This window comes from Oncorhynchus tshawytscha, linkage group LG05 (genome assembly GCF_018296145.1).
Source record: "Oncorhynchus tshawytscha isolate Ot180627B linkage group LG05, Otsh_v2.0, whole genome shotgun sequence".
NCBI lineage: Eukaryota > Metazoa > Chordata > Actinopteri > Salmoniformes > Salmonidae > Oncorhynchus > Oncorhynchus tshawytscha.
The window spans coordinates 29,205,977-29,232,916 of NC_056433.1; the positions used below are offsets into that span (position 1 = coordinate 29,205,977).

Here is a 26,940-nt window from a genome sequence, read left to right on the forward strand (position 1 = left end):
CCGTCTCAAATTCACAACTCTGGTCTGGCTGTTAAGGAGGAGGAGGAAGAGGAAGAGGAGGAAGGTGCGGTTGTCGTCGTCGTCGTCTCAGCCTCATCTCAACCTCGTCTCAGCTCGTGGAGTTTCTGAGCAACGCTCTCCAGCTCCGACTCGATGGCCGCCAGACTCTCAATCTCTGGGTCCTACAGATATGGATAGAGGGAGACAGGGAAGAGAGATGGAGAGGAGATTGAGGGATGGATAGAGGGAGAAATGAAGAGGGCAGAGGAAGAAAGAGAGCGATGCAGTGAGGGAAGAGAGTGGGTGAAAATAATCCGGCAAAAACAAAGAGGGGGAATAATAGAATGGAAATAAAAAAATGGAGGGAGACAGAGAAATGGATAAGTAGAGGAAAAGAAAGAATAACATGGGCAAACAGTGGAAGATAGAAACGAGACAGGCAGAAAAGAGGGTGGTGAGAGAGAAGTAGAGGTTAGAAGAGAGGCAGAGGGAAGGAGAAAGGGTGATGATAAGAAAGGGAAAGGAGGGAGTGAAGGGAGGAGGTCATTACTCAATATTACCCAATGTTACCCTCTTCTGAGGGCACTTAAAGAACTCTACCCAGAGTGCCATGTGCTGTTCTCTAAGAGGCTATATCTGTGTGGACAACGTGTGTGTGCGCATGAGTGCGTGCGCCAACCAAGGCATTTTTGTCAGTATCTGTGCCAAAACTGACCTGCATAGGCGTGTGTGTGTGCATATGTGTGTTCCCATATGAGAGCCCACAGGAGGCGAAAAGCCCTGTGGATGAACCATCCATCCAGCGTGGTCCGATTGCTGTTGTTGGTAGTAGAGGCTCCTGAGGTGGAACCAGCACACCTTTCCTACTTTTAGACAAGTGAGGGACTCTAATTGGTGTTGCACTGCTGTATGCCATAGTCATATTCACTAAGAAGTAAACAGACAAAATGGGGAGGGACTACCTTAACCTGTCCAATAAGAAACATACGTTTTAAAATGTTGGTTGCAACGATGTGCACTAATATTAATACAACCAAGTTAAATCTGCCAAGAAGATGTGAAAAAGCCTCAGGGGCCAACACATCACACAGCGTTCTACCAAGCGACTCCTCTACAGGATGAGTTTAATGAAGTGGACAATGACAGCCTAGCGTACCGCGACAAAAAGGACAGACAAATGTCAACTGTGTTGTTAGCCTATTCAAGTGATGCACTGTGATGTGTCATATGAAAGTGGACTACAGTAGACTGAAGAGAATGCAGCATTAGATGTGAGGTGGGTAGCGAACATACCCACTGGGCACAGACGTCAATTCAACGTCTATTACACATTGGTTCAAAGTCCTTTCATTGAAATGACGTGGAAACCCACGTTGATTCAACCAGTGTGTGCACAGTGGGTAGGCTCTCAGAGCACCGAGTGTTGTGTTTTTTGTTTAGTTCAGGGTTTCTTCTCGATGCATTCTCAGTGTAGCCCAGCAGTTACACATCAGGGGCCTTATGTATCATGCGTCTAAGAGTAGGAGTGATGTTATAGAATTTTATCTTTTAGAGCCCAATGATTAAGATTACATGGACTACATGGATCCCCGATCAGCACACCTACTCTTGACACGCTTGATACATATGGCTCCTGATTCAACTAATCCATGGCATGGTGATTAGTTGATTTGTTGACGAGTTGAATCAACAGTGCAGGGCAAGAACAAAAATGTGCACCTCTCGAGGTGGTTCCTGATAGGGGATTGAACAAGAATGCTAATATAGCCAGGTACCATTGCATTTAATTGGATTTGGGGATAGTTCATCCAATTTTAATAATTGGGGGAAATGTACCTCAGTCTTCCTGCTGGTGCTCCCTTCTTCCTCCTCTCCCTCTCTCCTCTCCTGCGGTTCCCTGCGTGCCATCATCTGGAGCTCCTTCACTTCGGGGCTCTTCCGTGCCTCTCCCACCTTCCTCTTCTCCTCCACTTCCTCTTCCACCACCTCCTTGGAGTGATGGGGCACTTCATGTTGACCTCCGACCTCCAGTGACTTCATTTCCTGTAACTTTTCTTCCTCTCCCGCCCTCTTCTTTGTTTGCAAACTCCGGGCTAGCTCACTCATTCTGCTCCAGTGATTAACACCGGCGACCTCGCGTTTCACCTCATCCTCCTCCTCCTCCTCCTCCCACTCCTTCTTTGCCTCGGCACTGTCTTGCAGAGGCAACGCAGACCTCTTCTCCTCTACCTCCTCTTCATTTTCCTCTGCAGTTTTCTTCTCCTCAGATTTCTCTTCTGCTGCATCCGTCACCTCACCAGACTCTGCCCCTGTGTAGATTTAAAAAAAATAGAATATATACTATATATACAAAAGTATGTGGACACCCCTTCAAATGAGTGGATTTGGGTATTTCAGCCACATTCGTTGCTGACAGGTGTATAAAATTGAGCACACAGGCATGCAATCTCCATAGACAAACATTGGCAGAAGAATGGCCTCACTAAAGAGCTCAATGACTATCAACGTGGCACTGTCATAGGATGCCACGTTTCCAACAAGTCAGTTCGTCAAATTTCTGCCTTGCTAGAGCTGGCCCAGTAAATTGTATTTGATGTTATTGTGAAGTGGAAACGTCTAGGAGCAACAACGGCTCAGCCGCGAAGTGGTAGGCCGCACAAGCTCACAGAACGGGACAAGCAATGTCAGCACAATAACTGTTCGTTGGGAGCTTCATGAAATGGGTTTCCATGACTGAGCAGCCGAACACAAGCCTAAGATCACCATGCGCAAAGCCAAGTGTCGACTGGAGCTCGCCACCATTGGACTCAATGAATCACGCTTCACCATCTGGCAGTCCGACGGACAAATCTGGGTTTGGCAGATGCCAGGAGAACGTTGCCTGCCTGAGTACATAGTGTCAACTATAAAGTTTGGTGGAGGAGGAAGAATGGTCTGGGGCTGTTTTTCATGGTTCAGGCCCCTTAGTTCCAGTGAAGGGAAATCTTAACATTACAGCATAAAATGACATTCTAGACGATTCTGTGCTTTCCTGTTTCACAATGATAATGCCCCATGCACAAAGTGAGGTCCATGCAGAAATTATATGTTGATATCGGTGTGGATGAAGTTAACTGGCCTGCACAGAGCCCTGACCTCAAACCCATCGAAAACCTTTTGATGAATTGGAACGCTGGTTGCGAGCCAGGCCTAATAGCCCAACATCAGTACGTGACCTCACTAATGCTCTTGTGGCTGAATGGAAGCAGGTCCTTACAGCAATGTTCCAACATCTAGTGAGCAGCCTTCCCAAAAGAGTGGAGGCTGTTATAGCAGCATGGGGGGACCAACTCCATGTTAATGCCCATGATTTTGGAATGTGATGTTCGATGAGCAGATGTCCACATACTTTTGGCCATGTCGTGTATCTTTATTCATCCATTTGCATGGACATTTTTCATTGTTTCTTGACAGAGTTTCCAACCAGACATACCACTCCCTCACTCACTCATACATACGCACAACAGACCGGGAGCAGCACAGGGTCAGCTCAAAGCATCACCCCTAGAGCAGTTTGTGCCTTGCACAAGGGCACAACGGCAGAAAGTGGCAGCTGTGATATCGGTTGCCTGCTCACTCACATCAGATTCACCTTATCAGACCTAGGATTCAAACTCTTTTGTTATTAGCCTGCTATATCTATCCTTGAGGCTACCATCTCTTTCTCTCTCCTCCCTTCTCTCCCTCTCTCCTCACTCTCTAAACAGTATTATCCAACCTCAACAGGATTCCACTCTTCTTAATGAAATCTTCTGCTGCCAGTTGGCTGAGCAGATCTCTGCCTTTTACATTTCCCTCATGCTCCAACTTTCTAAATTATGGACACGTGGTCAAGGGCGTCATACACCCAAAAATCTGAGGGGGCACAAACTACGGGAGTGGTCCGTCAGGAAGTTTGAGCATTTTTCAAACACCTGAAACAGCTTTTTCCTGCAATCTAGAGCCATAATCATTATGCTTAATTCTATGTCATGAATACATTTCAAGGGTGCGCTGTGTTAAGAAGCAGTGCGGCTTGGTTGGGTTGTGTATCGGAGGATGCATGACTTTCAACCTTCGTCTCTCCCGAGCCCGTGCGGGAGTTGTAGCGATGAGACAAGATAGTAGCGACTAAAACAATTGGATACCACAAAATTGGGGAGAAAAAGGGGTAAAATTCTAAAAAATGTAATTAAAGAATACATTTCATTATATCCAAGCATACTTCTTGAGTTGTCTGTATCCTCCAGTCAGGTGGCTATTTTTTAAAGAAAATAAATATGATTTTCTGCATCTCTGCCTCAATCCGGGTAAAAGATTGAAAGGAATGTGAATCTTATTCAGTACATTAGTAATTGCTTGCTTTTCTAAAATCTACCAAGCTAGCTACTCTAACTTGATTGCCTGAAATGGTTTATTGGTAGCTAGTTATGAGTTTGGGAGATGAGGAACCTATCTGGGCTAGCTAAAGCAAACTTCATAAAGTGGCTAAGTGTCTAGTAGTATTACAGAGAAACAACAACAAAAATGTAAAAAAAAAAAATATATATATATATATATACATATATATATATATACATATATACAGTGCCTTTCGAAAGTATTCGGCCCCCTTGAACTTTGCGACCTTTTGCCACATTTCAGGCTTGAAACATAAAGATATAAAACTGTATTTTTTGTGAAGAATCAACAACAAGTGGGACACAATCATGAAGTGGAACGACATTTATTGGATATTTCAAACTTTTTTAACAAATCAAAAACTGAAAAATTGGGCGTGCAAAATTATTCAGCCCCTTAAGTTAATACTTTGTAGCGCCACCTTTTGCTGCGATTACAGCTGTAAGTCGCTTGGGGTATGTCTCTATCAGTTTTGCACATCGAGAGACTGAAATTCTTTCCCATTCCTCCTTGCAAAACAGCTCGAGCTCAGTGAGGTTGGATGGAGAGCATTTGTGAACAGCAGTTTTCAGTTCTTTCCACAGATTCTCGATTGGATTCAGGTCTGGACTTTGACTTGGCCATTCTAACACCTGGATATGTTTATTTTTGAACCATTCCATTGTAGATTTTGCTTTATGTTTTGGATCATTGTCTTGTTGGAAGACAAATCTCCATCCCAGTCTCAGGTCTTTTGCAGATTCCATCAGGTTTTCTTCCAGAATGGTCCTGTATTTGGCTCCATCCATCTTCCCATCAATTTTAAAACCATCTTCCCTGTCCCTACTGAAGAAAAGCAGGCCCAAACCATGATGCTGCCACCACCATGTTTGACAGTGGGGATGTTGTGTTCAGGGTGATGAGCTGTGTTGCTTTTACGCCAAACATAACGTTTTGCATTGTTGCCAAAGTTCCATTTTGGTTTCATCTGACAGAGCACCTTCTTCCACATGTTTGGTGTGTCTCCCAGGTGGCTTGTGGCAAACTTTAAACTACACTTTTATGGATATCTTTAAGAAATGGCTTTCTTCTTGCCACTCTTCCATAAAGGCCAGATTTGTGCAATATACAACTGATTGTTGTCCTATGGACAGAGTCTCCCACCTCAGCTGTAGATCTCTGCAGTTCATCCAGAGTGATCATGGGCCTCTTGGCTGCATCTCTGATCAGTCTTCTCCTTGTATGAGCTGAAAGTTTAGAGGGACGGCCAGGTCTTGGTAGATTTGCAGTGGTCTGATACCCTTCCATTTCAATATTATCGCTTGCACAGTGCTCCTTGGGATGTTTAAAGCTTGGGAAATCTTTTTGTATCAAATCCGGCTTTAAACTTCTTCACAACAGTATCTCGGACCTGCCTGGTGTGTTCCTTGTTCTTCATGATGCTCTCTGCGCTTTTAACGGACCTCTGAGACTATCACAGTGCAGGTGCATTTATACGGAGACTCGATTACACACAGGTGGATTGTATTTATCATCATTAGTCATTTAGGTCAACATTGGATCATTCAGAGATCCTCACTGAACTTCTGGAGAGAGTTTGCTGCACTGAAAGTAAGGGGCTGAATAATTTTGCACGCCCAATTTTTAAGTTTTTGATTTGTTAAAAAGTTTGAAATATCCAATAAATGTCGTTCCACTTCATGATTGTGTCCCACTTGTTGTTGATTCTTCACAAAAAAATACAGTTTTATATCTTTATGTTTGAAGCCTGAAATGTGGCAAAAGGTCGCAAAGTTCAAGGGGGCCGAATACTTTCGCAAGGCACTGTATATTTAGTTTTTTAAACATGACATCTGAAGGGATCTGTGCTTTCTGGGATCCTTGGGGGACGTCCCTACCTCCTATTAAAATGGTTAAGGTTTATGGTTATGGTTAGGGTAGGGGTTAGGGGGCATGTGCCCCTGTGTCCCCTATGGGCATGACACCTCTGCATTTGGTTACAGCCCTTAGGGAGCCTCCTTCCCTGCATATAACCTATGGAGGTAAAGAGATCATATTGTACCGTCCCTTGGAGTGACCTTTGTCCAAATGTTCCCTTATGCTCAGTTGAATAGTCATTGGGACTTGCTGGTCATGCTAGAACCTTGTCCTAGCCTCAACCTTAGAAATAGCCAGTTGGCGGTTGAAGGACTGGGAATATCTCTCTGTCCTAAAAATCTAGAAATAAAGTATACAAAAACAATATATGGCCTAGTTCACATGCTTGCTCATCGCTTATGATTACATTTATTTCTTTCCCCAGCCTAAATCTAGCGTTTAGATTTGAATTCCAGGGGCGTGCAGTCAATCCGTAGCCATGGGATGTATTCCAAATGGCACCCATTCCCTATATAGTGCACTACTTTTGACCAGAGCCCTATAGATCCTGGTCAAAAGTAGTGCACTATATAGGGAATAGGGAACATGGTGTCATTTGGGAGGCAACCCTGCTGTCCAAGTGCTCTGTCTTGTTGGTAATGTTCCAGTATCCATTATCTAATCAAACCGGGCCGCTGTGCGGGCAGCACTCAAACTCATCAGATAGATGGAGCCGCTCCTATCCATCATCTGCTCCCGCAGTGCATGGTCACAGTCTCACCACCAGTCTACACCTCTTTTTCTCTTCCCTCCCTCCCTGCATTCTTTCTCTCACTGCAGTGCGTCTCTCTTTCTATTCTCTTATATTTGATTTCTCGCTGTGTTTGTGTGTGTGTCTCTCGTACACACACACACACTAACAATGCCTCCCTCCTGATCCTGCTCTCTCTGCCTGACTAACCTCAGTACCCCAGAGAACAGTGTTTATCTAATGGATTGATTTGGCACTTAGCTAGAGCGGTCCACTATTTAATCTTTATGACACCTCATCATCATAGTTAATTCTCCTCCGGGTGTAGTGTACTCGTGAAGTGTAGTCGAGAGGGAAGCTAACTGCAGCCACTTTCATGCTCACTTCAAAGCTTGCAAGTGCACTTACAAGATTATGGTACCAGCTCGCAGCCTGCATAGCTACCAGATACCAATGAAGGTAGCTAGTGAGAAGCGGGTAGACTAGAGATGTCTGGGTTTTTACAAGTGTCTTTGCCCCCCTCTTCTTTTCTTGGGTTCAACTGTGAACAATAGCCATGTAGAACATTCAATATATATGTCTCATTGGCCAATCATATGGTTCATTACAGTGCAAGTACTCAATTCGCTTCGGGCTGAAGTTTCCTCTAGGTACAGATCAACTCACACCACCCCAACCGCCAATCTTAACATTTATCTACAGTGGGTTAACATGCAAAACTGACCCAAGATCAGCTTTTAGGCTCAACTTTACCCTACTCCACTGTGGTGTAGTCAAGAGATGTCCATTTACTTCGACATGTGAAGGCCTGAAGACCAGTGTCTGTAATGTCACTGTCAATGTACTCTGGGCAAAAGTGCTTACCTTTCTTATCCAGAGTCACGTTTCCTCCCTCCGTTTTAGCCTCCTCGCTGTCTTCTCTTGAGCTTGCACGCTTCTCCTCATCCTCCTCCTTTTCCTTCTCATCCCCTTCTTCTTCTTTCTTTTCAATCACATCCACATCCTTTCCCTCCTCTTTCCCCTCCTTGTTCATGGCATCTGAGATACGGTTGTCAGGGGTCTCGTCCATTTCTCGCTTCTTCTCTTCGCCTTTTCTGATGATCTCGTTCCTCTCACGGGATGACTCTCCGTCCCTCTCCGCACTGTTCTCCACCTCTCCTTCACCCTCCCCTTCTCCCTCTCCTCCGGTCCCCCTCTTCTGGGACAGGATAGACCTCTCGCCGGGTCCCCCCAGAGCGGCCAACATCGATCGATCTATGAAGGAGATGAAACATAGAGAGATACCATTTCTCATCAATGGGGGGTAAATGATTTTGTCAAGGCAGCAAAAAGACATTAAATGAAGTTGTAAATCAAATCAACGTTTATTGGTTGAAAACACAGTTTAGCAGATGTTATAACGGGTGCAGTGAAATGCTTTAGTTGCAAGCTCCTTAAAATTGCAGTAGAATGTCAAACATTAGTAATAGTAAAAATAACTCGTGAAAAAAACTATAAATATCAGAAAGATCCAAACTACAAGCCAAATAACAGTATAATTATTTTTCTAGCCACTGTGCTTCTACATCTGCATTGCTTGCTCTTTGCGGTTTTAGGCTGGGTTTCTGTATAAGCACTTTGTAACATCTGCTGATGTAAAAACGATTTGAATGATTGATAGCTACTTTTGAAGCACATGCTGTGTTCTAGAAACTAATATTTAACCCTGTAAAGACATTTGTTTATTATAAAAAGCTCAAATGTTGATACAAAAACCTTTGTCCTTTGTGGCCTTTGTGTTATATCATACTGTGTGCTACAACGCGCCTCGTACTGAATCCCGGCCCTAGTGTTAAGAGTGTGAATAGCCACTGTCAAGGATAAGGAATTAAAAGCAGAGCACAGGGACCTCCCTGCCTGCCTTTCAATTATGAAACTGTGAGCAATGATCCATTGCACTGCCCAAACATCCATCCAACAGATGGACTACATTTAAATGGGAAAATAGATTGACTACGCTTCCCAGCAGAAAGTGCAGTTAGCAAGGCGCCACAGGGGTGTGAAGTGAACCGTTCTGAACGTTGCATATAGACATTTTATGAATAGAGCGGACACAATTCCCTATTCTACCTAACCGACAATCACATCTGTTCTATACACTATATTTCGATCTGAATAGTCATGATTAATCTCAAATGTGAAAAGGAGAGGAAGGTGGCCACATCCTCTGATGTCACAGAATGTGCAGATATTTTCTCTTTCATAGTTTAGATATGACATATTTAGAAATAACAAAGACGCAAAGGTCGAGGGTCACGTGTGGCAAATGGCTTCAGACACAGCCCTATGTCCCAAATGAAACCCTATTTCATATGTAGTAGAAAATAGGGTGCTTTTCACATCTAGTACGAAATATGCATTTTTGACTATGGGATAGGGTGCCATTTGGCACTCACCTTTGCCTTTCCATCCCGACGTACGATCAGACAGTATACACAAGTGGCCGGCTTCAAAGCAGCGGCCAATCAAAATGTAAATGTGCACTTTGACTGATGGCCAAGAGGCGAATCCCCTGTGTACTTACTTATCCTGACATCAGCAGAACTAAAACTGACGGTAAATATACTATGGGAGCTGCCGAAATTAAATTGGAAATGCAAATTGAATAATGAGTAAACCTTGTCACTTACCTTAATGCAACCTATGGCAATGAGCCATAAATAAGTCCTACTGCTGTCATGACATGGTGCATCAAAGCCCGTTTTCATAAAGTGTCTCAGAGTTGGAGTGCTGATCTAGGATAAGTTTTCCCTTTTAGATCATAATGATTAATATTGTATGGACATGGGGGACCTGATCCTAGTTCAGAGCTTTGTAAATATGGGTTCAGATCATTTCAAGTCACATAAGCTTACTTACCATGTGGTGCACAAGGCCTACAGAATCAAACAGAACACAGTATATTGTATCTCTATGATAAGACCTCCACAAGGATGTGCTAGAATACCAAATTAGGCAGAATCAAATAACTTTCTTTTCTCACGTGAAGAAAAACAAAACAAAAATCAGCATGATGATGAATCATATCCTCACTTTTGCATTGACAGGTAATCTCTCGTAGACAGATGTAGTAGTTCTGGGTTGCCGAGCTTAATTGTTAGGCAGTGTTCGTGCTTAAATATGCCTGTAGAATAACAAACCTCTCATGGCCATGTTGGATGTACCATCTGGAAAATTTGACGGATGAAATCTTATCACAAACATGTTACCTAGTAACTGCTAAAGTTAAACAATTTGACTAAAGTTAGCCAACGTTTGTGAACCTTGTCTTGCTGAACAATCCTTTTTAATTCTATGGGGTTTAGAGAAGAGAGAGAGACAGAGACTCCCTGTCCCAATTCGGTCTATCAGAACCTTTGGAGCCTGTGTGTGTACCAGCAGCTCTCTTCTCCCAGATGCCATCCACTCCACACAGCACTGTGGTCAGACCTGCTTAGCTGACACAATGTCCCAGAACATTGCATAGCAAAAACGAAGGGATTTATTGATTTCATAGTGTGCCTTTTGGCTTGTCCAGAATTGAACTGCATCTTTGTCTATAAACAGGGTCTGTATGTCTCACACACACACACACACACACACACACACACACACACACACACACACACACACACACACACTGGCCCTGAGCATAAGGGACATAAGAGACATAAGAGAATTTTTGTTTTAGGAACTCAGTCCGGGTCTCAACTTACTGTTGAGAGTTAGAATAGTAGAATACACAAGGTGCAATTTGTGCATCAGCAGTTTCTCTCTTATGTCAGTCACTGACAGTCACTCAATTATCCCTCGTCAGCTAACATTCTTTTTTTTGCTAAATTAGCTATCTAAACTTATAGTAATCATGGTGGAATTACCGACTGGGCATGCAGGGCACGTGCCGAGGGGACCTGACCTCCAGGGGGCCCACATTGATTTTGTTAGTCACTCGCACTCATATCATATTAAGTCATGAAATTTGCTTCAAAACTGCTAAAAAAATCTTTCCACCCTATGGCAAAATCTGTAGAATTGCAGGAAATGAACCCTAAACCTTTCATTTTTTCACTTCTCAGTCAAGAGGGGGCCACTATTTTCTGCGAGGTGGTGGGGGGGCAGCTAAATTCCACTTTATAGATCCCCCAAAGGTTAGGGACAGCTCTGCACATAGAGACTGTCACAATATCACAACTTGACTGTAAAATGGCAAACTTGACAGGGATTTGGATTTTCAGTCTTCATGAGGCAATGCTGTCATATGGCAATTTTACTGAGAATGTGTGCTAGTGGGACTCACCTGCAGCCTCATCTATACCCTGAGGACCCTGTGGTTTCTTAGTCACATGATCTGCCGTGATGTCAACATGCTGCTGAGCTCTCTCATTGGCTCCTGTCATTTGGAGGGGAGATGAGTGGAGTTGTGACTGCAAATATTTAGACTAATTTATTTTGACATATACTTACAATTCATCCCCTAAAATACACTTATGATTGCTTATTGTAAAGTGTCTTTGGGATTTAGAAATAGCTATATTATGATTATTATTGTGGCTGTTTCCATGATTGACAAACTAAAGTCAAAACAATCAAGAGAATTATATTTCAAACACTAAAAACGATTTACTTCATGCTGAAAACCATTTATGTGAAAGGGAACAAGAAACCCAATCAAATCTAAGATGAACACAACAAAGTGAAATTCTGATTACGTCACAACAGTTGTGTAACATCACTCAAAGATGTCACTTCCTGAATGGGTTGCCTTGTATCACCCGCCACAGTGAAAAGTCAGTCAATACCTCACCTTCAACGGCAATGTCCTGCAGCTCCTTGAGGAAGTTGCGGTGGCGGAGGATTGACACAAGCCTTTCATCTGCAAAGGAAACCATTTTTTAAAAACCTTTTATTTATCCTAAAAATCTCAATGAGGACAGAAAACCTATTTTACTAGGGAGACCTGACCATTCAGCAACGCATAAATACTTTAATTGTCCAAGCAAGCCAGCAATGTCCCTGGGCAAATGTACAGGTATATTTCTCCCCTTTGGTTGTTCGTGACAACTCAGCACATTTGCTCCCGTCTCTAAAAATTAATTACCCTGAAATGTACTGCCTCCAAAGCAGAATTCCAAATGAATCATTTTGGCCCAAAGAGTGGTTTCCAGTGAAGCATCACAGAGCTTTTCCTTTTCTGCTGACCCAGAAAGAGTGTACAGAATGAGGCAGGCATTCAAGAGAACTACTGCTTACTCTGTCTTTCTTCAGGGTCACTCTTTCGTTGGTTCTTTGTTTCTCTCCCTGCGTCTTGCTCTTCCCCTTCCTCCCTGTCTAAAATACATCTCTTTATGGTAAACACATTTCTCTTGCTGTTTCTCTTCTCGGTCTGATCTTACTACTAAGTAATCCTTTCTCCCTTGTACTTCCCTCCCTGCCCGTCTATACTGTATGTCTCCCTCTTTGTTCGCTTTTTTTAGTGCCCCTTATTTTTATTTTCCCTCTCCTCTGTACATATTACCTCAATTACCTCGACTAACCGGTGCCCCCGCACATTGACTCTGTACCGGTACCCCCTGTATATAGCCCCACTATTGTTATTTTACTGCTGCTCTTTATTTATTTCTTACTTTTATTTCATACTTTTTTTAGGTATTTTCTTAAAACTGCATTGTTGGTTAAGGGCTTGTTAGTAAGCATTTCACTGTAAGGTGAAACCTGTTGTAAACCTGTTGTATTCGGAGTATGTGAAAAATACAATTTGATTTAATTTGTCTCACTCACTCACACATATATATACACATATATATATATATATATATATATATATATATATCCTCTCAGTCTATTTTTACTATTGAGGGGTTTCATTTCCCAACCGCAGCCCCATCCTGGTAACAATAGCCAGTAATGAGTAATGCCCTGAAAGATTTTTCTCAACAAGGACAGCGTCAAGGTAACAATGACTGTAATTGAATAGCCCCGGCCCTGACTGCTCTGCCGAGTGCACTTATGGAGAGCTCAGACCTGTGTCGCAAATGGCACTCTATTCCTTATATCGTGCCTTACTTTTGACCAAAGCCCTATGGGCCCTGGTCAAAAGTAGTGCAATGCATAGTGCAATATGTAGGGATTAGGTGCCATACAGTCATGTGCATCCATGGTGAAAATGAAAATGTAAGCAAATATTAACTTGCATTAGGTCACAATTGGTGACAGTGACTCCTTTGAGATAACAGAAAAGGTATGTCTCTAGACACTGATCTAAGGTGATTTTTGCATTTTTCTCTGTTAATGGAGTTGTGGTGATTAAGTTAGGGAGTTTGAGCTGATCCTAGATCTGTACCTAAAAGCGTATATCTGGAGCAGAGGTCCCTGGGAGTGGTTTACCTGTCCTTAGTATGTTCAGGCACTCCTGACTGACAGCCAAACGGTGTGGCCTCGAGAGCACATCAGCGAGAACCTCCACGATGCATTTCATCACCTGAGGGGGGCAGAGCGGACACATGGTCAACGGATAAACATGGTATCAGTGTTTTCCCCTTCCCCGTATAGGCGGACCAGCACCATCCGCCTACTAAAATGATCTTCTATTTAATGGATTCTATTAACAATGTTGGCTTTGAACCTTGTCGCACCACCTGTAAAATAAACTAGGGGAAAGACTGGATGCCACAGCAGCAATGGGGAGACAACCAGACCTCCCGTCATGGTGTTAGCCTCCAGACGTCAAATGTGCTCATTAAAGTATTGCCAGGGAGAGAAGGCTGCAGTCTGGTAGACCAAAGACTGTCTCAGGTCTATAGCTGGACTTTGCAGTGTGCTGTAGCTTCAGAGTAGTCCCAAATATTACAGTTGCAAAGTAAACAAAATAAAGAGACATGGATTATGCATTATTCTGTTTCGATTGCTCACTGTCGTGGCAATAGCAGTGTCGTTGTGTTATTGTACATTTACACTACATAAATAACATATGTAAGTACAATATGTAAATTATATGGAAATAGATTATCGTACATGAAGACAGTACCCTGATATTCTTGTGCGTAGAACATTATCATTGTGTTGCATGAGAGACTGTTAGCTTCACAAATTTTTGTGTTTGGTGATGCGTGAAAAAGTATATCTGTACAAATCCCATTCAAGGTATGGAACTGATTTTCTAATTTTTCATACATCATGTTCAAATCATCTATAAGTGGCTTTGCTAAGCTTCACAATATATATATTTTTTATACTTTTGTATTATTTGGACATGATGCACGAAGAATGAAAGTTGAAAGTTACCCGAATTCTGGTAGTTTACTGGTAAACTTTGAAAGTTATGAGAAATATACCCTCCCTTTGCAACCCTAGTCCTGAAACGTATCAAGCAAAGTGTTTTTGATACAAACTGGGCTGGACTGAGACCAAAAATCGGCTCTGCCATTTCTAACCCACCGGACCATTTTATTCCTTGAGGCCCCATTACTAGGAAGATAATGATCATTTTGAGCAGAAAAAAAGGTTAGACAGGCCCACTAGGTAAAAAAAATGACCAGCCCATCTGGCATTTGCCCCAAAAAATGCCAGATGGCTGCCAGTCTGGCCCTGATTATAAACACCATACACAAAATGTAACATAAAGCTGACAATATCATTAAGCTATTCGTTGAAAATGATTCTTACCTCGACATCCTCTTTCTCAAGGTAAGTTGGAGTCACGGGCAATGAGAGAACTACGTGGGGAAAGAAAAATATGATTAACGAAAACATGTCTCGCATAATTAGGTTTAGCTCTACCAATCAATAGGTACATTGTCGTCTTTAGTTTAGGATACGTTATTCCTAAACATTTTCAGATAAATATACGGTCAATTATATAGCCTACAGTTGGGACGAGGGCAAACATATTTCCCATGAAAAATAGCGACTTCTTATTAACTGAGAATGCACTTCTGTCGCCAAGCGTATAGGCCTATATGGACAGATCGCCGGGAGCGCTTGCCGCTGTCCTTGGTGCTAGACCAAATGACAACAGACATTCCCGCAGCTACACAACCCCTCTAACTTTAGTGGAATCACCGCTATAACTTGAAGAAATATTAGTCAATCCCAACATAATACAATTTCTCTTACCGCGATTAACCAATATTGTCAAAATGAAGTATCCTCTCGCGATCATCGTTGCAATAAAACGGGCAGGAATAGCAAACGTCAAAAGCTTAGAATGTTAGTTCCCCTTCGATTGTGTGTGGAAAGAGTCGATAAATGATGGGCTCATTCTATGTGCAACTTGACCGCCCTAGTTATTTCTGGCGAGCTGCGTTTTTCAGTATCAGTGGTCTGTCTCGCTCAAACCTTAATGTACCACGAACAACTTGCTGCAACTGCACCTGCGTTTTTATATGGAGCTTGCTGAGGAGGAAATGACATCACAGCTAGGAAAATAACTGTTTAGCCTACACCTTTCAACCAACACACCTTTGTTGATATTTAAGGCGAAAAGAGGTGGGGAGCAGTTCAAGACTGGGTGCTATCGGGGGTTCCGGAATATTTTTGTGTGTGAAAGCAGCTGTTAATTGGTTCATTCTGATTACTCCTAAAGTTTAGGCATTTGACCAGGGTGGAAGTAAAATTAAATAAAATCACAAGTCAGGTGTATTCAGAATGCTTTGAACGTTGAATGGAAGCTTGTGCAACAGGGAGTTGCAATTGAATGCAAGCTCCACACCAAAACATGTAATTACAAAAAAATTGTATAGCCTGTCAATTTACAGTATGGGTAACAGGGTTAACATGTTATGCTCGACTTGGTCAGTTTTCCACTACAAAGCACCAGAAAATGGCCCAAAAGAGTAGAACCAGTCACCTGCTTTTACACCATGATTTGACTATTAGATGTTAAATATTTCTTTAGAAAAAAAATTATTTTAAAAGGAATAGCTTCACCACATTAAAACAATAGTTCAGTTCAAGTAACAGGGTTAACCTTAAAGGGATAGTTCGGGATTTAGGAAACGAAAGCCCTTTATCTACTTCCCCAGAGTCACATGAACACATGGCTAACGTTTGTATGTCTTTGCATCCAGCATGAAGGAAGTTAGAGGTAGTTTCACAAGCCAATGGTACTGTAACTAGCGTTAACGCAATGGCTGGAAGTCTTTGGTGTCTGCTAGCATGCTAGCAGCTACCATAGACTTACAATCATTGTGCCTACGCTAGTTAGCAAATTTCTTAAAACTGCACGCGGAGTTCATCTGACTCTGTGGAAGTAGATAAAGGGCTTCATTGCCAAAATCCGGAAGTATCCCTTTAAAATGAGGGACAGACATAAATGAATCACTAATCACATGAAATAAATAATAAAACCTCAAAAAGGATTTTGTCCAAGCAACAAAATAATTTGAGATTTACAATGATGGTGAACTTGTAGAAATGTTTGGATAGAGTGAGTTAAAATATTCCTAGAAGTGACACAGGGTTGACTGACGGAGGATGTCAAAATGCAGAATTTTTTGCAAGCATGTTAGAGGTGGAACTACTTAGAGCTGTCGAATTTACAAGCGGCTCCTTGCATTATGCCTAAAGCGGCTCCTTGCATTATGCCTAAAGCGGCTCCTTGCATTATGCCTAAAGCGGCTCCTTGCATTATGCCTAAAGCGGCTCCTTGCATTATGCCTAAAGCGGCTCCTTGCATTATGCCTAAAGCGGCTCCTTGCATTATGCCTAAAGCAGATATTGCCATTGGCTGCACTGAGTCGCATTAAGAGACATTTCTTCATGTTTAGACACTTGAATGTGAGATGTAATCTTCACATCGATTATGCTGATCGAAATCCTTATTATTTCGGGTAATGATTTTAAATGTGAACGTAATTATTTCTATATAGCATACACATTCTCTTTCTGAACTTCTAACGTGAGTGGGACAGTGTGGCTTATTCATGACAATAATCATGCACAACCGATTTGACAGCTCCAACGCAGTTACACCTCCAGACACCGCCAAAACATCAGCTATGGGGGTGTCGGCTTTGCCAGGTTAAAGTTTGATCTGATTGAATGTAGGCCTAATGCTTCTTAATGAGAAAGTAATTTTAAAAAAAACAGCATTCAAATGTTCAAACATGCAGGAAGATCAGGAGCATGTAGCCTTTCAAAACTCATGTTGATATTGATCATTTATTTATACTTTTTTTAAGTAATGAGATTTTTGTCCTCCCAAAAATGTTCCATCCACTGGTATTTCTTCAACATATTAAACTTCCCATTGTTACACCTGAGACATGCTACAAAGCAAGTGTGTCTTTAGAAACCTTACAATGTGCTCTGAAATATGACTAGCCTAGTTATTATTGATTTATGATTACTGAAAAACATCAATATAATTTCAAAAGCACATCCAGCAATCACCAGCAGAGGGAGTTTCTTTTAAAACACTTTTCCCATTCACTGTGCTTGTTCGTGGTGCTTTTAAAACACTTTTCCCATTCACTGTGCTGGTTCGTGGTGCTTTTAAAACACTTTTCACATTCACTGTGCTGGTTCGTGGTGCTTTTAAAACACTTTTCCCATTCACTGTGCTTGTTCGTGGTGCTTTTAAAACACTTTTCACATTCACTGTGCTGGTTCATGGTGCTTTTAAAACACTTTTCCCATTCACTGTGCTGGTTCGTGGTGGTTTTAAAACACTTTTCCCATTCACTGTGCTTGTTCGTGGTGCTTTTAAAACACTTTTCACATTCACTGTGCTGGTTCGTGGTGCTTTTAAAACACTTTTCCCATTCACTGTGCTGGTTCGTGGTGCTTTTAAAACACTTTTCACATTCACTGTGCTGGTTCGTGGTGCTTTTAAAACACTTTTCACATTCACTGTGCTGGTTCGTGGTGCTTTTAAAACACTTTTCCCATTCACTGTGCTGGTTCGTGGTGCTTTTAAAACACTTTTCCCATTCACTGTGCTGGTTCGTGGTGCTTTTAAAACACTTTTCACATTCACTGTGCTGGTTCGTGGTGCTTTTAAAACACTTTTCACATTCACTGTGCTGGTTCGTGGTGCTTTTAAAATGGATCATGACCAATAAAGAAACAGAAACCCCACTCTGGACATTTAATGTCACTGTGAAGTCAATTGTGTAAAACAACATCTAAAATTAAATTATTTTTAAATCAGGGGCCTGTGCTTAGCCCCATCCTGTACTCCCTGTTCCCCACATCAGTAAGACCAAGGAGCTGATTGTGAACTTGAGGAGAGAGCATGTCCCCATCCACATCTAATTGGGCTGATGTGTAGTGGGTCGAGCTTCAAGTTCCTTGGCGTCCACATCACTAAGGACTTAACATGGTCCACACTTACCCGCAAGGTCATGAAGATGGCACGGCAGTGCCTCTTTCCCTCAGGAGGCTGAAAAGATTTGGGATGGGCCCTCAGATCCTCAAAGGTTCTACAGCTGCACAATCGAGAGCATCTTGACAGGCTGCATCACCGCTTGACTTGGCAATTGCACCGCCCTTGACCTCAAAGTGCTACAAATTCCCCTCCAACTGGAGGCGGTGTCAGTGGGTCACAGGTCAACAAACATGTAGAGCTGGGTTGCTCTCTTTCAAGTATACTGTGGTATTTACAGTTTACTAACGTATACTGTACATACTTTAGTATTACTATAGTTAAACAACTATAGTATTTACAGTAGTGTTTTTGCAGACTTACCTTCAGCACAAATGCTATGAGCAAATTTTCCATAAGCTGTAGGGAACAAAATATACTACTGGTATGGTCTATATTTGGCATGTATGTTTCTCAATCACGGGTGGCATCAATTGGGATATGGGGGAGGGCTATGGCTATAAGCAAATCAAATTAAATATTAGCATATCAATTCAGTGTGCAGTATAGTATTCTACAGAATGTTCTACAGTAAGTACCACACATGATCAAGGGATACCACAGTGTGTAGTATAGTATTCTACAGTATACCACAAAATTCTATCGTATGTACTACGCATGATTCAGGGATACCACAGTGTGTAGTATTGTATACTGCAAAATGATATAGTAAGTACTGTGCTGGTTCGTGGTGCTTTTAAAACACTTTTCACATTCACTGTGCTGGTTCGTGGTGCTTTTAAAACACTTTTCCCATTCACTGTGCTGGTTCGTGGTGCTTTTAAAACACTTTTCACATTCACTGTGCTGGTTCGTGGTGCTTTTAAAACACTTTTCCCATTCACCGTGCTGGTTCGTGGTGCTTTTAAAACACTTTTCACATTCACTGTGCTGGTTCGTGGTGCTTTTAAAATGGATCATGACCAATAAAGAAACAGAAACCCCACTCTGGACATTTAATGTCACTGTGAAGTCAATTGTGTAAAACAACATCTAAAATTAAATTATTTTTAAATATGAATGTTTATATTTTTCAGCATCCATATTGTAGGTAAGTATCAAAATCTAAACAATAATCATATTTTGGAGAACATGGTAAAGTTTGAAATTACAGCAAGTCTTGCTTAGATCTACAGACTATGGGTTGTAGTGTCTTATAGGAGATCTGGATAGTAAAGCCAAAATGTCACAAATATCCCAACTTCGATGACCAAAGTTAATCAATGATAATCTTAATAATTTAACATTTAAAATGTAGTATATATATGCCTCCTTCAAAGTACCTTTCCTTGGATTTCATTTCAGGAAGATCAAAAACGTCATGATAAGTTTCGCACCAAATTCACATCAAATGTCCCATTTACAATGACACCACAAATTTTAGCCACTCTTGGGGCTAGATTCAATCCGAACCAAGGAAGATCAGCGCTATAACGGATTGAGCCGACATATGCAGCATTTACTGTGAATGCAGTGTCCGCGTACGAGGCATGGATCTTCTGCGGTCCGCATTGAACATAGGCCTCAATTAGATTTGTTTGATACAAGACTGCCAACTGAGTGCTCAAAGGTTATAGTTTGACTTCAGTTTGTCACACATGAGAAAATTATATCTTAAATAGGTTAAAAATGGCTCTTTCAAATTAAATAACACAGTGCATGTTCAATGTTCGCCCTATATCATATTAAATTTCAATCAACATTTAAAATATATGTTGATATCTATCTTAAATCACATCTCATATCTTTAAACCATAAAACAAAGTTCTCATCCACAACATACTGAGGACAGCAGCTCAAATGTCCTGTGTGTCAAACCAATGAGCAGAGACTCCTTTTGCTCAAAAATGTGGGCTTCTTAAAACGTTCTACTAGTTTAAGTGCGTTAATTGACTCATATCTCATTCACCCAAGAAACATGTCTCCACAAATTTAAATAATCTGCCTCTCAAACTTCTTCAGTCTGACGCCCTTCCCCCACACTGTCACACCCTGATCTATTTCACCTGTCTTGTGCTTGTCTCCACCCACCTCCAGGTGTCACCCATCTTCCCCATTATCCCCTGTGCATTTATGGCTGTGTTTTTTTGTTTGTCTATTGCCAGTTTGTCTAGTCTCATCAAGCCTACTAGCATGGTTTTCCTGTACTCTTGTTTTCCTCTTGCCCCTGTTTTTCATGTTTTCCCGGATTTGACTACTCTGCCTGCCCTGACCCTGACCCTGAGCCTGCCTGCCGTTCTGTACCTTACTGACTATGCCCTGGTTTACCGACCTCTGCCTGCCCTTGACCTGTCGTCTGTGTGCCCCCTGATTTGTTAATACACATCTGTGATTCAAACTGTCTGCATCTGTGTCTTATCAGGAGTTCTGATAGTACGAACTGGGCATGACTGACCCAGCAGACTCAGACCAGCACCGCAACACTGTCTCCTCCCAAGGAGCCACCATTGGGAGGCACGAGGAGTTACTTCGAGGTCTTATGGAAGGAGAACCCCGCTTACCTCCTCCGGAACGCTTCGCTGGAGAGTCAGGAACCTGTCGGGCATTTGTTCCCTCATCTTCGAGCTGCAGCCCTTCCTCCCAGACAATGCTCATGTCTGGGAGGGCTCTCGCCTGGGCTACGGCGGCGTGTGAACAACAATCTGCTGTGTGCTTCAGTCTAGAGAAGTTTGTGGCTGAGGTGAAAAAGGTTTTCGATTCTCTGTTGTCTGGGAGAGAGGCTGCCCGCAAGTTACTCCAGCTTCGTCAAGACTCCCGCAGTATGGCGGACTATGCGGTTGATTGCTGCACGTTGGTTGCCGAGAGTGCCTGGAACCCGGAATCCCTGTTCAACACATTCCTTCATGGATTATCGGAGGAGGTTAAAGACGAGCTCTCAGCCCGGGAGCTGCCTACGGATCTCGACTCGCTCATCGCCTTGACCATCCGGATCGATGGGCGGCTACAGGAACGTAGGAGCGAGAGGAGGTCTGATTCCAGTCCCAGTTGCTCGCCCAAGGATCTCACCTTGCCTCTGAGGTTACCCGAGTCCCCCTGAGAATCTCTGAGGTCTGCTGACTCGCCTCTTCCGGAGCCGATGCAACGCGGCAGAGCTAGGATGTCTCCAGACGAACGTTTACACAGACTTAACACAAAGAGTTGTCTGTATTGCGGGACTACCGGTCATTATGTGTCTACCTATCCATTAAGACCAGGCTCATCAGTAGGTACGAGTACTCTGTTGATAGACAACAGCTCAGTGTTCAACACCATAGTTCTCTCCAAGCTCATCACCAAGCTAGGGCCCCTGGAGTTGAACCCCTCCCTCTGCAACTGGATCCTGGACTTCCTGACAGGCCGGCCCCAGGTGATGAAGATAGGGAACAACACCTCCGCCAAGCTGACCCTCAACACGGAGGCCTATCAGGGGCCTGTGCTTAGCCCCATCCTGTACTCCCTGTTCCCCCACATCAGTAAGACCAAGGAGCTGATTGTGAACTTGAGGAGAGAGCATGTCCCCATCCACATCTAATTGGGCTGATGTGTAGTGGGTCGAGAGCTTCAAGTTCCTTGGCGTCCACATCACTAAGGACTTAACATGGTCCACACTTACCCGCAAGGTCATGAAGATGGCACGGCAGTGCCTCTTTCCCTCAGGAGGCTGAAAAGATTTGGGATGGGCCCTCAGATCCTCAAAAGGTTCTACAGCTGCACAATCGAGAGCATCTTGACAGGCTGCATCACCGCTTGACATGGCAATTGCACCGCCCTTGACCTCAAAGTGCTACAAATTCCCCTCCAACTGGAGGCGGTGTCAGTGGGTCACAGGTCAACAAACATGTAGAGCTGGGTTGCTCTCTTTCAAGTATACTGTGGTATTTACAGTTTACTAACGTATACTGTACATACTTTAGTATTACTATAGTTAAACAACTATAGTATTTACAGTAGTGTTTTTGCAGACTTACCTTCAGCACAAATGCTATGAGCAAATTTTCCATAAGCTGTAGGGAACAAAATATACTACTGGTATGGTCTATATTTGGCATGTATGTTTCTCAATCACGGGTGGCATCAATTGGGATATGGGGGAGGGCTATGGCTATAAGCAAATCAAATTAAATATTAGCATATCAATTCAGTGTGCAGTATAGTATTCTACAGAATGTTCTACAGTAAGTACCACACATGATCAAGGGATACCACAGTGTGTAGTATAGTATTCTACAGTATACCACAAAATTCTATCGTATGTACTACGCATGATTCAGGGATACCACAGTGTGTAGTATTGTATACTGCAAAATGATATAGTAAGTACTACACATGATCGAGGGATACCACAGTGCGTAGTATAGTATTCTACAGTATATTACAAAATTGAGGGATACTATTGTACAGTGTGTAGTATAGTATTCTACACTAGACTGGTAAATTATATAGTAAGTACTACACATGAAAAAATCCATGCAACTTACTACATGACTTGTTAAGCAAAGTTTTACTCCTGAACTTATTTTGGCTTCCTATAACAAAGCGGTTCAATACTTATTGACATAAAAAAACTCAGCTTTTCATTTTTATTAATTTAAAGAAAATAAATAAAAAACATAATATCAAATCAAATTGTATTTGTCACATGCGCCGAATACAGCAGGTGTAGACCTTACAGTGAAATGTTTACTTACAAGCCATAACCAACAATGCAGTTATAAAAATAAAAATTAAAAAAAGAAGCTAATAATAAGAAGAAATATTAGTAACAAATAATTAAAGAGAAGAAGTAAAATAACAATAGCGAGGCTATATAAAAGAGGGGGGGACAATGCAAATAGTCTGGGTAGACATTTAATTAGATGCTCAGGAGTCTTATGGCTTGGGGGTAGAAGCTGTTTAGAAGCCTCTTGGACCTAAACTTGGCACTCCGGTACTGCTTGCCGTGCGGTAGCTTAGAGAACAGCCTATGACTAGGGTGGCTGGAATCTGACAATTTTTAGGGCCTTCCTCTGACACCGCCTGGTATAGAGGTCCTGGATGGCATGACGCTTGGCCCCAGTGATGTACTGGGCCGTACGCACTACCCTCTGTGCCTTGCTGTCGGAGGCCGAGCAGTTGCCATACCAGGCAATGATGCAACTAGTCAGGATGCTCTCGATGGTGCATCATTGTGAAGTATTGTATGTTTTGTGACAAACTTCTATTCGGAGCTGTTTTTCCCTGCAATTTAATTCTCCCGTGTATGATAGTTTTGGCCTGCCTCACTAATGAAGCCTTTTGCCTATTCCCTGCCTGTACTTTAGCCTATCGGATTTCCTGTTATCAACCTAATGCCTGATCTCCCGGATGACGTTACTAGCCTTTTCCCTGCCTGTACTGTTGCCTTGTTGGACCCCTGTGTATGACCTTCTGCCTGCCCCTGGACCCAGCTACCTGCCTCCTCCTGTGGTCCTTTACAAATAAACACCTGCTGTGCCCTGAGCTTGAAACCAGCTCTCTGTCTCCCATCGTGTTCATTACAGTTTCACATAATGAAAAATTATCCTGTGAATTTGTCCATGCTAATCAAGACAGGATCAGTGAAAATAAATCGTTTATTGTGTAGAAAGTGTTTGTTGTGAGCACAAATAAAGCCCTTACTAACACTGAGCCTATTACAAACATCCCAATGCACATACTATTCTATTATGTCTGGTGCAAATTAATGAAATTAAAGGTACTGATACATTTTTTCAATAAAGGAACACTCCTTAATTTGCCTTTAAAAAAATACTCTTTATTGTTTTTATGCCTTTTAAACAAACATCAAACTAAATGAACACACTTTCTGAAGGGAGTGGTTAATGTAAAGTAATCAGTCTAATGATTGATAGGTAAAACATTTTAGAATTTAATCCACACCTTTCTCGAAAGTGGACATGGTGGTGAAACACTATATTTTGGTAGTATATTATCATCCCCCTAAAGGACCTTCAGTTCATGAAATGTGACCCAACTTTCAAACCAACTCCAATTAATTTGCCCCATCCTGGAGTCATTAGAGCAGCGGTTCCAATGTTATCCAGAGCTAGCTTCCACGTTGAGGGCTTAGCTTTTTCCTGTTCCTCCTGCTCCTTCCTGAGGTCCTTTATCTGTGCCTCCATTTCTTGTGCTTTGCAATGAAACCCTTCCTTGAGGAGGTCTTCCTTCTCCTGAAATGACCAACATCGCTTAAATCACTAAAAGCATCTTACCTCTCTATTGAGCTGTATTCTTGTCCTCTGAATTAGTACGACCAACTACCAATGAAGAATGTCACTTGCAAATGAAGAAAACACTTTGCTACTGTAGTTTGCAATAGATGTATATTAATTCTGTATAACTTTACAATACGGTAAGCACAAATCAAGTCTATCAAAAGTACCAAGCAGTTACTACAACCAAAAATACTGTATCATAGTTATTAGGCTGTGAGGCTAACAAAATCTTACAAAACTTTGTGAAATAGAAAACAAATTCAAAGTGCAAAAGGTGACTAAAAATGCAGACAAACTGTAAACAAAACTGTCAAATAAAGACTGTTTTGGAAAATCATGTTAGGTATTTTGAGGGGACTATCCCTTAACCCCAAATCAATATACTGCCTGCTGGTCTCCATTATTACGGTTCCTACCTTGAGTTTGGCCTCCAGAACTCTATTGTACTCCACTTTAGCATTTTCCTTGTCAGCCTCCATCTTCTCCAACAGCTGTTTCTTATGCTCTTCATGTGTTCTCTTCTGATCGTCCATCAGCATTTCCTGGACTCTGATCTGCTCTTCCATGGTTCGTTTCTCTTGCTCAGACGCCTCCCTTTTCGCTTTCTCCTCTAAAGAGAGAGAGAGAGCAAAATCAAGAAAATGTATTTCATTTATATATTTTTGTCATTTTGGGCAACACAATAGGTTACATTTTCCTCGTCTGTCATGGTAAATGATTTTAGGAAAACCATAGTACACAGCCCTTGTGTTTTTATTAAAGGTAAAGTTGCAAAGATTACTGTTTGCCACTCACTGGATAATGAATGGATGGATAATAGGATTATTAATAGGATGGATAATGGATAATTGGATAATTGGATGGATAATTCTAACAAAGGTCCTCACCTTCGGCCTTCAATTCAGCTTCAGTTAGAGACTGGTCTGCTGACAGGATGGCCTGACCAGTGCTTTCCTTGTCATTCAGGTACTTCTTCAGTACCTCTTCAGCCTAGAACCACACACATGTATGTTTGCACACACACATGATAAGAGACGATAAGAACAGAACCTCAACCTCCAATACACACGGCACCAGTCTTCCGTTTTGACCAATCAGTGAGGTTGTGTTAGATGCAAGTCCAACATACCTTCACTCCTTTGCCTCCTGTTGATCTGTATTCGCTGGTCATCATTTTGAGATCATCGCAGTAGTGTTTGTATCCTCCAGGGGTCATGTAGGAACCATTCCTAAGTTGGACCTTTAGGGGAGCAAATATGTGTTCGATGATGTGCGTGCATGCCCTCTGGGATTCCTGCGAGTTTTTCTCAAGGATTGTTGAATATACTTCTTGAAGCGCTTTCTAAGAGAAACATGAACGGGTTGGTTAGAGAAAAGAGGTTATGTCCAAACATGTATTTGAACTCCACTGTGATGTTTATGACATACTTTTGTCTAACAGAATTAAAATAATTAAATGTTTTGTGTTTTTATTGGTCACATAAAAATTTAAACCGATGTTATTGTCGGTGTAGCGAAATGCTTGTGTTCCTGGCTCCAACAGTGCAGTTGTATCTAACAATACACAACAATATACACAAATCTTAAAGTAAAATAATGGAATGAAGAAATATAAGGACGAGCAATGTTGGAGTGGCATTGACTAAAATACAGTAGAATAGAATACAGTATATACATATGAGATGAGTAAAGCAGTATGTAAACATTATTAAAGTGACTAGTGTTCCATTATTAAAGTGGCCAGTGATTCCATGTCTATGTATATAGGGCAGTAGCCTCTAAGGTGAAGGGTTGAGTAACTGGGTGGTAGCTGGTTAGTGATTTGTGGTATAATGTCAGAAAGCACCAAAACTCTTCTCAAATTAGGTATTTTGTTTTACCACTTGAGGGGGGTGGGGTCATGGGTCAAATGTCTTTAAAGGGATGGTTCACCCCAATTACAAAAACATATTGGTTTTCCTTGTCTTGTCAGCAGTCTATGGACAAGATAAGACAACAATCCGCACTTTATCTTTGTTTACCTTGGCTTTGTTTCCAAATGCTAACCTTTTAGCATTTTTGTCAAAAAAACAATGCAAGTTGATATCTCCGATATTAGCATTTTATCATAGTTTCATGCTCAAATAATCTTAATGTAACTTTTTTGTGCTAATACATTTTGGAAACTTGGGTATATTTGTGTGATGTGAACTATCCCTTTAATTTATACATTTTTGCATAAGTATTGATTGATTCATTAATTGGTTTGAGATCCGAAACAATGATTTATGACCGTCCATTAAGAGTGGAGCAGATATAAAATCCAATTTACATATACGTTAAACGCAAATGTGTTGCTTGAG

At 41.9% G+C, this 26,940-nt stretch overlaps 2 protein-coding genes across 3 annotated transcripts in view; both read right to left on the minus strand.

The window, feature by feature from the left end:
• The window catches only part of chga (chromogranin A), a 16,073-nt gene extending 682 nt beyond the window's left edge, over nt 1-15,391 (minus strand). Inside the window, exons 1-8 of one of the 2 annotated variants that reach the window (XM_024420600.2) lie at nt 15,137-15,390; nt 14,687-14,736; nt 13,409-13,502; nt 11,829-11,897; nt 11,322-11,414; nt 7,871-8,260; nt 1,837-2,309; nt 1-182 (exon numbers count right to left, since the gene is read on the minus strand). The exon at nt 1-182 is cut by the window's left edge and continues 682 nt beyond it. In XM_024420600.2, coding sequence (XP_024276368.1) covers nt 99-182; nt 1,837-2,309; nt 7,871-8,260; nt 11,322-11,414; nt 11,829-11,897; nt 13,409-13,502; nt 14,687-14,736; nt 15,137-15,182 — 1,299 coding nt within the window. In that variant the 5' untranslated portion in view covers nt 15,183-15,390 and the 3' untranslated portion in view covers nt 1-98. Of the gene's footprint in view, nt 183-1,836; nt 2,310-7,870; nt 8,261-11,321; nt 11,415-11,828; nt 11,898-13,408; nt 13,503-14,686; nt 14,737-15,136 lie in introns of both variants that reach the window. The other variant, XM_024420601.2, reaches the window with a different exon arrangement.
• Nucleotides 15,392-24,116: 8,725 nt separating this feature from the next.
• The window catches only part of LOC112250449 (guanylate-binding protein 1), a 32,431-nt gene continuing 29,607 nt past the window's right edge, over nt 24,117-26,940 (minus strand). The window contains exons 8-11 of the mRNA XM_024420602.2: nt 25,728-25,940; nt 25,486-25,588; nt 25,015-25,208; nt 24,117-24,553 (exon numbers count right to left, since the gene is read on the minus strand). Coding sequence (XP_024276370.1) covers nt 24,335-24,553; nt 25,015-25,208; nt 25,486-25,588; nt 25,728-25,940 — 729 coding nt within the window. The 3' untranslated portion in view covers nt 24,117-24,334. The remainder of the gene's footprint in view (nt 24,554-25,014; nt 25,209-25,485; nt 25,589-25,727; nt 25,941-26,940) is intronic.